This window comes from Neophocaena asiaeorientalis, unplaced genomic scaffold (assembly GCF_003031525.2).
Source record: "Neophocaena asiaeorientalis asiaeorientalis breed wild unplaced genomic scaffold, Neophocaena_asiaeorientalis_V1.1 scaffold130, whole genome shotgun sequence".
Lineage (NCBI taxonomy): Eukaryota > Metazoa > Chordata > Mammalia > Artiodactyla > Phocoenidae > Neophocaena > Neophocaena asiaeorientalis.
The window spans coordinates 7,007,525-7,022,273 of NW_020173397.1; the positions used below are offsets into that span (position 1 = coordinate 7,007,525).

The 14,749-nt window shown below is 39.0% G+C and overlaps 1 protein-coding gene across 1 annotated transcript in view; it reads left to right on the top strand.

Annotated features, from left to right (window-relative positions):
• CNTN3 (contactin 3) overlaps positions 1-14,749 on the top strand; it is a 238,226-nt gene that overhangs the window by 79,710 nt on the left and 143,767 nt on the right. Inside the window, exon 4 of the mRNA XM_024747093.1 lies at positions 9,913-10,015. Coding sequence (XP_024602861.1) covers positions 9,913-10,015 — 103 coding nt within the window. The remainder of the gene's footprint in view (positions 1-9,912; positions 10,016-14,749) is intronic.

A 14,749-nucleotide genomic window follows, 5' to 3' on the forward strand; every position in this document is an offset into this window, starting at 1 on the left:
TTCCAAGGATTTTACGTTTATTTTCTCACATAACCTCTCAGCATGTTTCTAATGCAGGTCATATTATCTGCACTTTTCAGAAGAATCTGCATATCAAAGAGTCTGAGAAAATTGTGTAAAACCACAGAGCTTGTTTTAGTAGCAGAGGCTCTAACGGAAATCTAACTTCAAATTCTTTGCTGAAGAAGCCACTAAGACATTTTAATCTAGGCTGTTAAAAAGCTTTTTTAAAACGTTTGAGAATATTATTAAGATAACTACATTGAAGTGGCGTGATTTGTTCAGATATTCAGAATATTGTCATTTTATGTGATCTTTTTATTTCCAAATTGGCAAGTAGACGTTTCTAAGTGAAAAGACCAAGCACATCCTTGTATAACTAATCATTAGAATTCCTCTGTGACACACCCAATGATGGTTAGTTTCTGAAATACAACATTCTTAGATAGTCTTGAAAATAGTTCTCTATATTTGGTAACGTTTTATGTATGAATGCTGGCTTTTTCTATGGCCCTGTTAAAATCAAACTGACTTTTAAAATATGGTTTTCATGCAGATTTTCTGAATTATCTCAAACCTCTGGTATACTTGGAGATCTTAGTTTCAAAGAGAAGGAAAATGATTTGTAGTATTGCCACATACATTTTTTAAATGTGGTTTTAAGGATAAACCTAGCTTTTTAAAGATACATGAAGTATAAGAAGAAAAAATTTTCGGAAAGTAAGATTTATAGTACTGTTCCACTTACATTAAGCTGTTCATGTTTTAAAATTCAGTATTACAGGTGAAATTAATATCCACAATCAACTGGGGAGAGTTTTTTTTTCTTTTTCCTAGATTTAATATACTGGAAGAGCAGAACTGTCAATATCAGAAACATTATTCTTAATTTTTGTTGTTTGATTTAATAATCCAGCATTTACTTTTTCCCAAATACATAAGGGGCTTTTTAATTTGATATAGTCAGGACCAGTAGTTGGACTCTTAATTGAAAAGCTCCTTAATAAATTTAAATAGGTAATCATTTAAAGAAAAGTTACCTTTTATTAAAACAATTTTATTTTTGCTTCAAATATGAAACTATATATGTCTTCTGCTTTTTGTTTTTGTTTTTTAATGCAGTGCCAAGCACTCTTCGTTGATGGAAGGTAGGAATTTGTTGTGTTATTTGTATAAAACAAACATTATGAATATCATGTGATTTCCAGCTATTGTTTTTCTTTGAATTTGAGTGATAATTTAAAAAATATTTCTTAAGTAATTTGGGTACAGAAATAGTCTAAAGATTTTTATTTTTTGTTTATAAGCTTTTATGGTATTTTGCATCATGTATTCTATCTATTTTAGCATCAGTCTTGGGGAAAGAGTGAATTTCTTTCATTGAGTTTTTCAAAAGTTTAAAAAATTTTTTATAAACAGTTCCGTTTTTTTCACACACTTATTCCCTCAACTTTTTTAGTATTTCACTAGTAATTTAATGTCATGTAAAAAGGGTAATTCAGTTCTGTTAATAAATACAGGCAGTTCAACTGATGGAAGCAGAAGGGCTTGCTAGAGAGCAGCTACTAGGCACAAGCATTCTGTGTGCTCTTAACAGTGGACGGTATCTTTTCTAGAGGGGACGAATCATACTGCTTGAGTTGAAGCCATTTGTACTGGATAGGTGCTTTTTGAGGTCGGTGGAAGGCAAAAAGGAGATGGAGGTGGACTGAGCCCTCAGCCTTAGTCTTGTGAGACAGACTAATCTAAAACTCAGTTATCATGTAGTCCAGAATTATCGGAGAATTCTTCCTTCACGAAGCGTGAACATTTTTAACTAGACCTTGAAATGTAGATACTTAGCATAAGTTGAAAGGAGAATGATGGGGCATAAGTAAAGTTTTAGAAGCTGAAATACTCCAAATGACAAACCGAGCTCTTTTGTGGCAATACCTGGAACATAGGTACATATTTCACACATATATACATATATATGTACATATACTAATACATACATGTCAAGTGAATGACTGAATGTTAGGACAAGAAAATGGACTTCATCATCTAGGCAATGAGAAATTCATGTAAAATTTTGAGCAGGTATTGAAAACTGGATATGTGTTTTATGAAGAAAACTGAAGTCAACTCTCTGGGCACAAGACAGATGGATTGGATGGGAGGGGAGAGATCGCAGGTGGGGAGACCAGCCCAAAGGTTGGATGGACTTATCACATAGTATAAAGATGAAAAGAGCTGGACTTGAAATCAGTTGAACTGGCTCCACCACTTACTGCATCACCTTTGTCAAAGTCTGTAATTGCTTTGAGCCACAGCTTTTTTGGAAAATGGAAAAATAATACCTTTAAATAGAGCGTTTGTGAAAATTAAATGAGATAAATTCCAGGAAATTCTATCACACAGCCTAGCAAATTCTTTCATCCATTAATTCCTTCATATATGAATTTAGTCAGTTTTGATAGAGCATATTCTTATGACGTTGGGGATGCAGAGTTTTGATAGACAAGCATACTGGAGCCATATGCTTAATACATGCCAGGTGAATTTGCATCATAAAATTTTTCCAGTAAAATTAAAACGGTGGTAGTGAGAAATTAGAAATGGGACGAAAGAGGATGAACTTTGCAAAACAATTAACATGATAAAATTGAATGGATTAAACAAAAGTAGGAATGAGGAGTGACAAATTGGAGGTGGGAATCTTAGAAAGTAACAACACAATGATGGAAGTTGTAGGGTTTTGTAGGGACTACTCTAAGCATAGGAAAATGAAATGTTGAATATGAGATGAATAGCCAAAATGTGTCTGGAAGGCATGCAGAAAATGCATGTGTTGAATCAAAATTTTGATGAGCACATCTTTGGTATAGACACAATGGTAAAAGCTTCAGACATGGTGAGATCTATGAGAGGTTGTAAAGAAAATTGATAGCTATTATTTTTTGAGCACACCGTTTTAAGTAAATGATGTAGACTATCTTATTTCTTTCTCACAACAATAGCAGAGATAATTGCTATTATTATCCTCAATTTACAGGTGATGAAACTGTGGATCAACAAGTGAAGTAATCTACCACAGGTCAAACGCTTAAGTTTCAGGAAAGGGATTTGTAGATGGGTTTATCTGACTCCAGAGGACCGAGACTTAAATTCAATCCAAGTTAAAAAGTGGAAGGAAACAGAGAGATGGTCGTGGGGGGAAGGAGGATTTGTTTAAGAAAAGTGGAGCATGGGAGTTATTGGAAGATATATTTTGCTTTTTAGATGAAGTGATGTTTGAAATCATAGATGAGATGAGAGAGACTGAAGTAAGGAGAGTTGTAAAACCAGAGTCTCAGAAGGAATAAGGGAACTTTGCACTTCTATAATTCTATTTATTTTTCAAAGGGCTTGCAGATCTACGATGCTAGAGAGCCTCGCTCAAAAAACTCTGTGAGGTTCAGAGGGCAGGTGTTGTCCCCAGTTTACAAATTAAAATCTGGGAAGCACAGATGATCAAGTGGTAACTCCCCAGTCTTGCACGTCTGGATTATGGTGGAGCAAAGACAGGATCCCTGGTGGGCCCACTCCTGTTTTCTTTTCCTAAGTCTCACTGGTAGAAAGTTAAGAAATCTGCAACCCAGGCACAGAGGATTCAACTTCGGTGGGGGACCCACCATGGAGATTCCAAGGAAAATGATATGATGGATGCAAATGTATGTTGATGACCCTCACAATGCCAACAAATATGTAATAGCCTAGAGATATAAAGATGAAAATGACAGTGTCCTAATCTTGGTGGACCCCCAGGATAGGAGAACAAAATGGAAAAATAGAAAAATATAGAAAATACAGAATTGGGAGCTTCCCTGGTGGCACAGTGGTTAAGAATCTGCCTGCCAATGAAGGGGACACAGGTTCGATCCCTGGTCTGGGAAGATCCCATATGCCGCGGAGCAACTAAGCCCCTGCGCCACAACTACTGAGCCTGCACTCTAGAGCTTGCGAGCCAAAACTACTGAGCTGGCACACCACAACTACTGAAGCCCGTGCGCCTAGAGCCCATGCTCTGCAACAAGAGAAGCCACCGCAATGAGAAGCCCGTGCACCGTGGCGAAGAGTAGCTCCTGCTTGCTGCAACTAGAGAAAGCCCGCGCGCAGCAACGATGACCCAATGCAGCCTAAATAAATAAATAAATAAACAGAATTGAAAGGATTGAGGTAATTTCAAGAGTTTCAAGAAAGGGATGTGGATGAAGCTGGTTTAGAAGATGAATAAAAGTGCAACGTCAGTGAAGGAGTGGGAGAGCACAGTTGCGTGATTTTTGACAAGTATTTTGTGCTTGGGGAAATCCAAATAGTTTGTTATTGTTTCAGTGTATGTGGCCGAGAGTTGGGGTTGCTGGAGCAGTGGGGTGATGAGAAGCAGGGAAGGAGCTGAATTGTGATATATTTGTGGGGAAAGGTCTTGTGAAGTATTTAGGTGCTTAGAGTTCACCCATGGTACCAGTATTTCAACTGTATAAAAAACAAAGACAGTTCCTGAAGATGTTAAGATCTTATTAAGTTCTTCCCTGTTCCCTAAGGAGGCTTAGAAAATACTGAATATGTAAGTCTGCTTGGAAACTTACAACACAAACCTGTTGTAAAACCTGTAAAAAGGCTGGGCTTTTAAGTATGAAATCTATTTGCAGTAGACATTTTTGGTATTCCCCAAATGTATTAAATCCCCTCTGCTCACCTCTGACTAATGTGCAGTGGGGGGTGGACAGTTCCATGAAAGTTCACAGTGAGAGCTCTGATGGGTAGGGGAAAATGATTACCCCCAGGGAAAACCCTTCACTGGTAATGTTGGGAGCCTGTATTCAAATACCCCTGACTCCCGTCTTTCAAGCTGATGGTTCTAGAAGGCATTCTGCACACTTATCAGAGGTTCATGCAGAATCAATCCCTTATTGACTACAGTAGCAGCTTCAGTAATGTAACCAGCTGGTGGCTTTTCTTCCATCCTCTTTTATTCACCCCACTCCTTCCCTCCTACTTTCCGAGATCATCTTCCATATACCGCAGATCACTCAAGTCCTTTCTTGGCTCTGCTTTTGGGGAAGGAAAACTAAGATACTATTGAACTTGTTGAGCAAGCCATTGTTTTTACATAAGGAACTAGTTTTGTTTTCCTAGGACACACCTATAGCCTGCCATGGTAAAATTTTCCCTTAGAAACTTTACTGTTTTTTTTTTTTTGGCTGCGTTGGATCTTCGTTGCTGTGCATGGGCTTTCTGTAGTTGCGGCCAGCAGGGGCTACTCTTCGTTGCGGTGCGCGGGCTTCTCATCGCGGTGGCTTCTCTAGTTGAAGAGCACGGGCTCTAGGCGCATGGGCTTAGTTGTTCCATGGCACATGGGATCTTCCCAGACCAGGACTTGAACCCATGTCCCCTGCATTAGCAAGCAGATTCTTCTTTTTTTTTTTTAACATCTTTATTGGAGTATAATTGCTTTACAACGGTGTGTTAGTTTCTGCTGTAAAACAGAGTGAATCAGCTATACATATACATGCATCGCCATATCTCCTCCCTCTTGCGTCTCCCTCCCACCCTCCCTATCCCACCCTTCTAGGGGAGATCAACCTGCAAGTATGAAGTGTTTGAGCAGCCCATAGAAAACCTAGCCCAATAAATAAAATTAACAGACAGGTGTCAAGGTACAGTATTTTATACACCAGGAATGGTCCGTGTGAATATTCATAGGAAAAGCAGTCAAAGTAAGGAGTGTATTTCTCTCCTGGCTCTGCATACCTCCGTGTGATATCTTGGGATATACTGTCTCCAGGGTGTGACCAGAACTTGGGATATCTTAGAGCAGCACAGCATAGGTGGTGACCAGAAGGGCAATCAAGGTGAGCCACTTGTGGCCTGTAGGTGGGGTGGAGGAAGAGGAAAGAAAGTAAAAAAATATGGAGAGCTGGATTTTATCTTTGTTTTTTAATTCGGATTTCCCCAGTTGTATATATACTTATTTGTGTGTGTGTATTTAGTTCTCTATAATGGTATCGTGTATAGTTTGTGTATCCACACTGTGGTCGAGATCCCTCACAGTGCCCTTTTATAACCACACCCATATCCCTGCCCCAACTTCCCTAAACACTGACAACCACTAATGCATGCTCTGTTTCTGAAATTCTGTAATTTTAAAAATATTATATAAATGGAGTCGTACAGCATGTAACCTTTCAGGATTGCTTTTTGCATTTAGCATTATTCTCTGAAGATTCTTCCAAGTGTATCAATAGTCCATTGCTTTTTATTGCTGAGTAGTATTCCAGGAAATGTGTGCACTACTGTTTGTTTACCCATTCATCCATTGAAGGACATCTGGGTTGTCCCCAGTTCAGGGCTATTATGAATAAAGCTGTACAAACTTTTCTGTACAGGTTTTCTTGTGAAAATATGTTTTTGTTTCCCTGGGATAAATGCCCAGGAGTGCGATTGCTGGATCATATGACAACTGTGTGTTTAGTTTTTGAAGAAACTATCAAACTGTTTCCAGAGTGGCTGTGAAATGCTGTACAGTCATACAGCCACCAACAATGTATGAGCGATTCTGTTTCTCCACATCCTTTATGGGGTTTAGTGTTGTCGCTGTAGTTCTGATAGGTGTTGCTAACCATTCTGATAGGTGTGCCGTGATACCTCATTGCAGTTTTAATTTCTATTTCCCTGATGGCTAATGATGTTGAACATTTTTCATGTCCTTATTTGCCATCTCTATATCTTCTTCGGTGAAATGCCTGTTCATTGTTTTGCCCATTTTCTAAATGGATAGTTTCGTTTTTTACTATTGAGTTTTAAGAGGACTTATTCTGGATACTATTCCTTTACTGGATAAGCGATTTGAAAATATTTTCTCCTGTTGCCTGTCTTTTCATCCTTTTCCCATGCACTTTCACAAGGCAAAAGTTTTAAATTTTGTAAGGTCCAGTTTATTACTGTCAAGCCTAAAACCTTTTTGCTTAACCCTAGATCCCAAAGATGTGCTCCTATATTTTTCTCTAAAAGGTCTATATTTCTATATTTTTATGTTTTACATTTACATTCAAATCCATTTTGAATTAATTTTCATATATGAGTGAGGTTGAGGGCAAGGTTCATTCTTTTCCCTATGGTTGTCCAGTTGCTCCTGCACCATTTATTGAAAGGCTGTCCTTCCACTGACTTGCTTTTGCACATATGTCAAAAATCAGCTCAGCATATTTGTGTGCATCTGTTTCTGGATTCTCTGTTTTATTCCATTGTTCTGTGTGTCTGTCCCTCTGCCGTTCCCACACTGTCTCGCTCATTGTAGCTACATAATAAGTCTTAATACTAGGTGGAGTGGTTCTTTCCACTTTATTCTTCTTGGTCAAGAGTGTCTTAGTTATTCTAGGGCCTGTGCTTTTTCTATGTAAGTTTTAGCACAAGCCTGTCTACATCTACAAAAAATATAAAAGTAAAACAACCAAAAACCTTGCTGGAATTTTGATAGGAATTACATTAAATCTATCTATCAATTTGGGGACAGTTGAAACTATGCTGAATCTTCCAATGCATGAACACAGTAGGTGTCTTCGCTTTATTTAGACTGATTCTTTTTTATCAGTATCTTGTAACTTGCAGCATATAGATCCTTTGTATGTTTTATTATCTGTATACCTAAGTACTGTACTTTCTTTGAAATGATTGTAAGCAATTTTGTGTCTTTAATTTTGGTTTCTGCAGGTTTATTGTTACTCTCTAGAAATTGTATCCTGTGACCTATTTAACTCACTTTGTAGTGGGAATTTTTTGGTTTGCTTTTTGTTTTTGTAGATGCCTTCCTATTTTCTATTTAGACAATCGTATCATCTGCAAATAGGGGTCATTTTATTTCTTCCTTTAGAAACTGTATGCTTCTTATTTTTTATTCTTTTATTATTGCAGCGGTCAGAACTTCTAATATGTTGGCTGCAGGTGGCTAGAATGAGCATCCTTGTCGTATTCCTGATGTTGGCAGAAAACACTGTCTTTCACCGTCAGATATGATGCTAGTTGTAGTTCTTTGTAGATGCTCCTTATGAAGTTGGTTTCTTCTTAAAGTCTGGCTAATTAGAGGCTCACAAAATTGCAGGAATTAGGAGACAGGAAGAAAAATCTGAGAGGTTTCTACCAAATAATTTCTGGAACGATTTCTTACTTATTTTGACTCCTAAACAGGACTTGTTCTGATACAGTTCTTGTCAAGATTGGACCATATGCAGCCTTGACTTGGGTTTGGGTTGCATATATAATCTGCCAGGATATTTCAGTAATCTGAAACTTTTTGGATATTTTTGCTACTTTGATCTCTATAGTCCCTGGGGTTAAAAAACAAAAAAGCCGGGAAAACACTTCAGGCCACTACAGTTATTTTTGTTTGCTCTTCCTAATGCATGTTCTCCATGAACTGGCCACATCAGGTATCCAAAAATAATGTTCTTTGCCCTTATATACTGTAGAGATAGTATCACTGCAAATGTCTAGAGCAATGGACAAACGTGTGACAGTGTTAGTGTTTAGGCAAAAGAGGTTTTCACCTATGGAGGAGAAGAGACATTGTTAGTTTCCGTAGAACCTTTTTTTTATCCTTTTTGGTGTAGTCTAGGTAAAATCAGTGATGAATATGTTTTATGATGTGAAGTTATATAACAGAAGAAAACAAGGAATTAGACAGAAAATCAGTAATTATCATGCATACTTGGTTGTCAGAATATAATGATTTGAAATTATTTTTCCATGTATGGGCTACATTCTGATATGATGTACTCTTCCACTTAGTCTTTGGGAAACATTTGGATGGTCCAGTTTTGCAGTTCCAGCTCAGTTACACTTCAAAAGCCTTAATGTTTTGGTAATGCTGCGTTTGGTTATAGATTTAAGATGATATAATGGTATGTTGTATCACTTTCGTAGGGTCTGCATAAAATAAGTCCATAAACACTATTTTTTCTCCTTTTATAGTCACACATATGTGAGTTTTGCTGAATTGCTTTATTCCATGCTTAAAAGCTAGCAATTTAATACTGTTTTTCAGTAACAATAAAATGAAACACATAGGCCTTCTAATTTCCCATTGATGTATTGATTTATGGTGCTCAGAAAATTCATACATGTCTAGAGTTGGTAGTTTTATCAAGTTGAAGAAGATTATTTTGGTTTTTGCATTTTTCAAAGTTGAAATTTTTCAAGTTGTGTTTTAAAATACATACACTGCCTTACTTTTCATAGTCACCACATAGGCAATTTATATCAACCCTTAAAAGCTATGAAATGGGTATATTCTTTCACAAATTGACAGTGTAATTGTTCTAATACAGAAAGTGACACCACAGCATATATTAACTATGGAATGCACAGTACTTTTTTTTTAAGTCACAGTTTAGAGAAACAAATGTTTCTTCTTTTTTTCCCCGTAGGCTTAAGCTTTGTTCAAAATGAAGCCCATAGAATTTTCTCCATGCTATAATTTAAGCTGGAGAATATGAATTGGAATTTGCTGTCCTCGATTATTATTGAAAGAAATTAAATGGTTTTTAAAAATAGCCACTGGTGATCAAAATAGTAGTTGCCTTAATTGCTTTATTAAATACTTGAAAAAATTATTTGACCAATGATAAAAACAGTTTGTCGTTTTCTACAGCTACAGATAAAAAGGAATATATGTGGGTTTAATTTACAGGATCAGTGGGTATGTATTTTTGTTTCTATTGCCGCGTTTCTAGAAGCCTTAATAAAGAAATCAAAATCCTACTTTTCCTTCTCAAGGCAAATGAGGTTCCTGAGACGGGATTTTTTATTATCCTGAAAAAGAGGAATGTCTCTGTGTGAACATTTTTAGATTTATGGTCCTTTCTGAAATTCTGTTTTGTTTTGTTTTCGAATCAGATCTGGAAAATTTTAAAACCAAAACGAGAAGCACAGTGTCAGTGCGTGAAGGACAGGGAGTTGTCCTGCTCTGTGGCCTCCCGCCACACTCTGGAGGTAACAAGTGCTCTGTTTTTGCTTTTATGTTTATTAAACAAGTTTTGGGGCGAGACCCACAGCATATGTACTGTTACTGCTTCCATAAATTACCCTGAGAAACTTGATAATCCAAGCATTGGATTCTGTCAGTTGAGTTGCAGTATAAGAAACTCTACAAAAAACAGTCTATCCAGAGGAGATTATAAACATAATTTACTCATTTCAACAAGGAAGGTTCTAAAGGCAAGCAAGATCAAGTTAATTTCAGTTACCTAATGCTGAACAATGCTTCATCCTTACGCTATTATCATTTATTATTTAGTTGTAGACCGTGACGTACATTGGTGTCTTTGTGGTTTCTCTCTCTCTCTGTCTCTCTCTCCTGCCTTATGCATACACGCTTACACATGCTTATTGATATATGCTGTTGCACCTCTTGATATATGCGTAATATATATATTGAAAATGAAATATGTGTGTGTATTCACATCATTTTATTGGGGTATTGGAATTGCAAATTTTATGCTATATTGCTATAAATCGAAATATTGCTGGAAATTCACAAGGTTAACAAAATAGCTACCGAGAGTGAAAATGAACTTCTGCACATATGAAAATAATTTAACAAGTACTGCTCCCCAGTAAGAGCCTGAAGTGCTGGTTGGATTTTCCTCTAACGCTCACTATTACAAACTTGGTCACTTGCAGGAACAAAGAAGGCATTATTAATGTATGAATCATTGTTGTCAGAGAAGCAAACACATTCTGTTATGAGAGGATGAGAATTCCTGAGAGATAAATAGGTTAGAGAGAAGCTTTCTGACCAGAGATGAAACTGAGAGGTCTTCTTCCCATTATAATAAAGCTTATTCAGATGTCAGTATGCTGGACTTTATTTGTTCTGTGACATCCGAACCAAAGTCCTTTTTGCCCAGTGACTCGGCAGTTTTAATCACAAAATCCTCAGCCCAATAAAACAGACATTTCCCATCTTCAGTATTTGATCATTTGAAATGTCTGAGCCAGCTGCAGACTGCAGATTTGGGGCTTGATTAGCTGCCGTGCTTGCCCTCATGTTGGTGAGTATGGGTTTAAATTGGGCTCCCCAGTCTACTTCGGGAGTGTATATTTTGCTGAAATCATGAAGTTTCAGAGGACCTGTGACTTTGAAGGGAAGCATGGACTCTCTTGATTAGCAGTAAAAGTAACTGAGCTCAAACTGGCTTGAAGAAAGTAGGGAGTTTATACTGGCTCATATAACTGGATTGAGCATGTGCTTTCTACTAGAGCTGTATGGTTGACACAGCGAAGTACCACCCAGAATGACTCGCTGCCTCACTGTGGGCAGCGGGGTCAGCCAGTGGCCTCCAGCTCTCAGCTTCTTCCTGATCTCCTTGGCTGCAGGAGCCACTTGCCCAGGGTCTCGCCCTTCCAGGGACTGCCTGCATCTGGTGACTGAACAAGGAGAGGATATCAGGGGTCGTTTCTGCCCAACACTGGACAGTTCTAGTGGGGAGGGCTCAATCCAGAGCTTCCTTCCAGCATGACCAAGGCTTTCTGGGCCATCACAGTTTGACTTCTTTCTTATCTCAAATCCTACTTTTTCCTTCTTGCTTTCACGGGTTTTGAGCTTTGGTCAAAATCTTTATCCCAGACTCTAATATTTGTTCCCTGAGAACCCGATCTACTGGACCCAATGGTTAAACCAGTTTCATAAGCGGTTGGTCTTTCTTGCTGTTTCTTGGCTCTGCTTCCCTCCATGTTGATTCCATTGTCATGTAGACTCCCTGTGGTAGCACAGGTGGCTCCTGGCACCTCCAGGCCTTCTTGTCCTTAGTGCTAAGGATCCTGATGGACCAGACAGCCTGTTGCTCAGTGGCTCCTGATTTTCATTGGATCAGCCTTGCTCATGAGATTTTCCCCTCCAGCAGAGAACCAGAGTCAGCTCCATCTACTGGCAAGCACTGAGATGAGAAAGGCGTAGTTTCCAACAGAAAAGAAGGGGTTTTTTGTTGTTGTTTTGTTTTTTCGTTTTGTTGTTTTTTTTTTTGCGGTACGCGGGCCTCTCACCGTTGTGGCCTCTCCCGTTGCGGAGCACAGGCTCCGGACGCGCAGGCTCAGCGGCCATGGCTCACGGGCCCAGCCGCTCCGTGGCATGTGGGATCTTCCCTGACCGGGGCACGAACCCGTGTCCCCTGCATCGGCAGGCGGACTCTCAACCACTGCGCCACCACGGAAGCCCAAGAAGGGTTTTATTATGAGAAAAAAAAGGGAGTGATGTTTTAGGTAGACACTAATAATGGTTAGAAGGACACCTAGTAAGCAAGTATCAAAATAACTAACGTTTATTTTTTAAAAGCAACATAAAATAGTAGCTGGGCGGTCTTGTCTATGATGTGTGTCGGCACTGTTGACCCAAATTAAAAGTCTAAGTGATCTTCTTTAAACATTTTTATGATTAGATGTACTTGCTGATAACACAGGAGGGGATCTTTTAGTCAACTGGTCGTGCACACAGTGAGGAAGTCTTAATAAGCGGTTGGATAAAACATGTTCCACAAGATGAATCTTTTCCATTGTCATGAAATTGGAGAACTGCTGGCCAGTCACAACTCTCCTAAGTAATGATTCCTCTCTGCCTTGGTGACTTACTTCATATAGTGGTCTTTTCATTTTTAAAGCTCACAGTCTGGGGTGACTGTGAAAGTCAGTAGAATCGTTGGCAAAGAAGGAAAGAAATCTTCCCAGATGCGGTGCATTAGCTCTTAAGACCCCGCGACATGCATGGGGGAGCGAACGACGGAACGAAAGTATATCTTCCTGCATGCTAGATTGTGTAGGAAAGTGTTAGGGACCAGAGCGTCAGATTTAGATGCTGAGAACAGGATCGTCATTGATCCAAATCTACCTAATGTTGAGTCTGCCAAGTCACAATTTACATCCCCTGCCCTGACTTCTTGGTTTGGGAGCTTCTTGAAGACAGAGCCTATGTCCAGGTTTGCTCTGCACCCAAGTGCCTGACACAAGGCTGGTTTATGACAAGCAGTCAGTAAATAACGGTTGAACAAATGAACACATTCATGAAATGAATAAAGGAATCCTCTTTAGATTGGGCCAGTTACAGATGCTTTCTGAGAACGCACCGCAAACTGTTTCTAGAGGTGGAAGCATTTAACAACTAATATGCACTGGGTGCCAAGCAGACAGGTGCAGACACTGACAGATGACGGTGAACTCTGCCCACAGCAGCTGGTATCAGCTCCGCTTCATCCCCTTGTGGACTGAGGGGCTTTTCATTCAGTGGAGGCTGTGAGGCAGCACAGAGCAGCTGAAGCCGCGACTCCAGGATTTATCAGTACATGTGATATGGGGCACACGTGGCCCCGCTGTGATCCATTGTGTCCTCTTTCCACAAAGTCCCGTGGTCTCTGCGGGACACGACCTTCCCTTCTCTGTCTTAACTGCTATATTACTTTTACTCACTTCTACTTGGTCCCTTCTCAGTGGTCGGAAATTTTTAATTTTGTTGTTGTTTTCTGATTACTGAAGACATCATCGTATTTTATTAGCTTTCATATGCTCTAACAGAATCACAGCCTGACAGAGTAGACACAGGGGTGAAATAATAATAATAATGAATAATAATAGTAGTCTCTATTTATTGAGTGCTGCTTAGTTGCTAAGCAGGGTGCTGGCTCTTGGTGGAAATAAATCATCTGCTAGGAGATTCTTTTGATGCAAAGTATGGAGAGGAACTGGATAAGTGACAAGGGAGATATGCAAAAAAAGAACCCAAATAGGAGTCCCAAAGTATGGAAACTGAATATATTATTCAAACTCCCTTAAATAATTTGTCTATGCAGATAATTTATAAGCAAGTAGCAGCAACCTGGGGTTGCTTTGCTTAAGAGCAATCGCCATTAATATGACGCCATAGAAGGAAAAATTGTTTCCTGATGGGTGACAGAAATGTTTCCTGGGAGTCCCCATAACTCCTAAGCAATGCAGGTTACTGTCATCTGAGAGGGGTCTCATCTCCCACTCATTCTGTGACACTTTCTGCCACTTCCTATTCACTGTCTTCTCTGCAGAATAATCCAACATCCCTCTAAGGTGAAAGGAATTAGTATCCTCTTGAAAGTTAGTTGGAAAATCAGGAAGCAACATGCCAGAAATAAGGTACCAGCCATGGATTATCCATGGGTTAGTTATCAATCTAATTACCAATAGTGTGAAAAGCTGGGAATTAGTGTCATTACCAGTCAGTTGCTGATATCACTACAAGATCGTTGAAATTCAAATGCACAAAAATATTATCCTAATATAAATAAGGATACAAGACTAGTTCATGGGCTTTTCATGATAAATACTAATTAGACAGGAATTCATAGGTTAATCAAGTTATTGCCTACGTACATGTTAATAAAGACTTGGTTTTTGTCCAAGGATGCCTGATGAGATTTATTCTGCGTTAAAAATAGACCTGAGTATTTCCCAGTGTTTCATAAGCAAACAGCTTTGGTCTCTGATCCAGCTTCCAACGTCTGTGCTCCGTGCATGTTTCTTCTTACAGTGACAGCCCTGGACACTGCCATCCTTTGGGATGTGAAAAGGAAGAGTGTGAGATGCTAAACAGCAGGTAGTGGAGGCTGAAGCAACTTCATGCTAAAAATTGCTTTGTAAATCCTGGTGTGACAGAGGTGACAGCTGTTAGCAACATAGCCAGATGGCATGGGATTTACACCCTCTGTGTCAACAT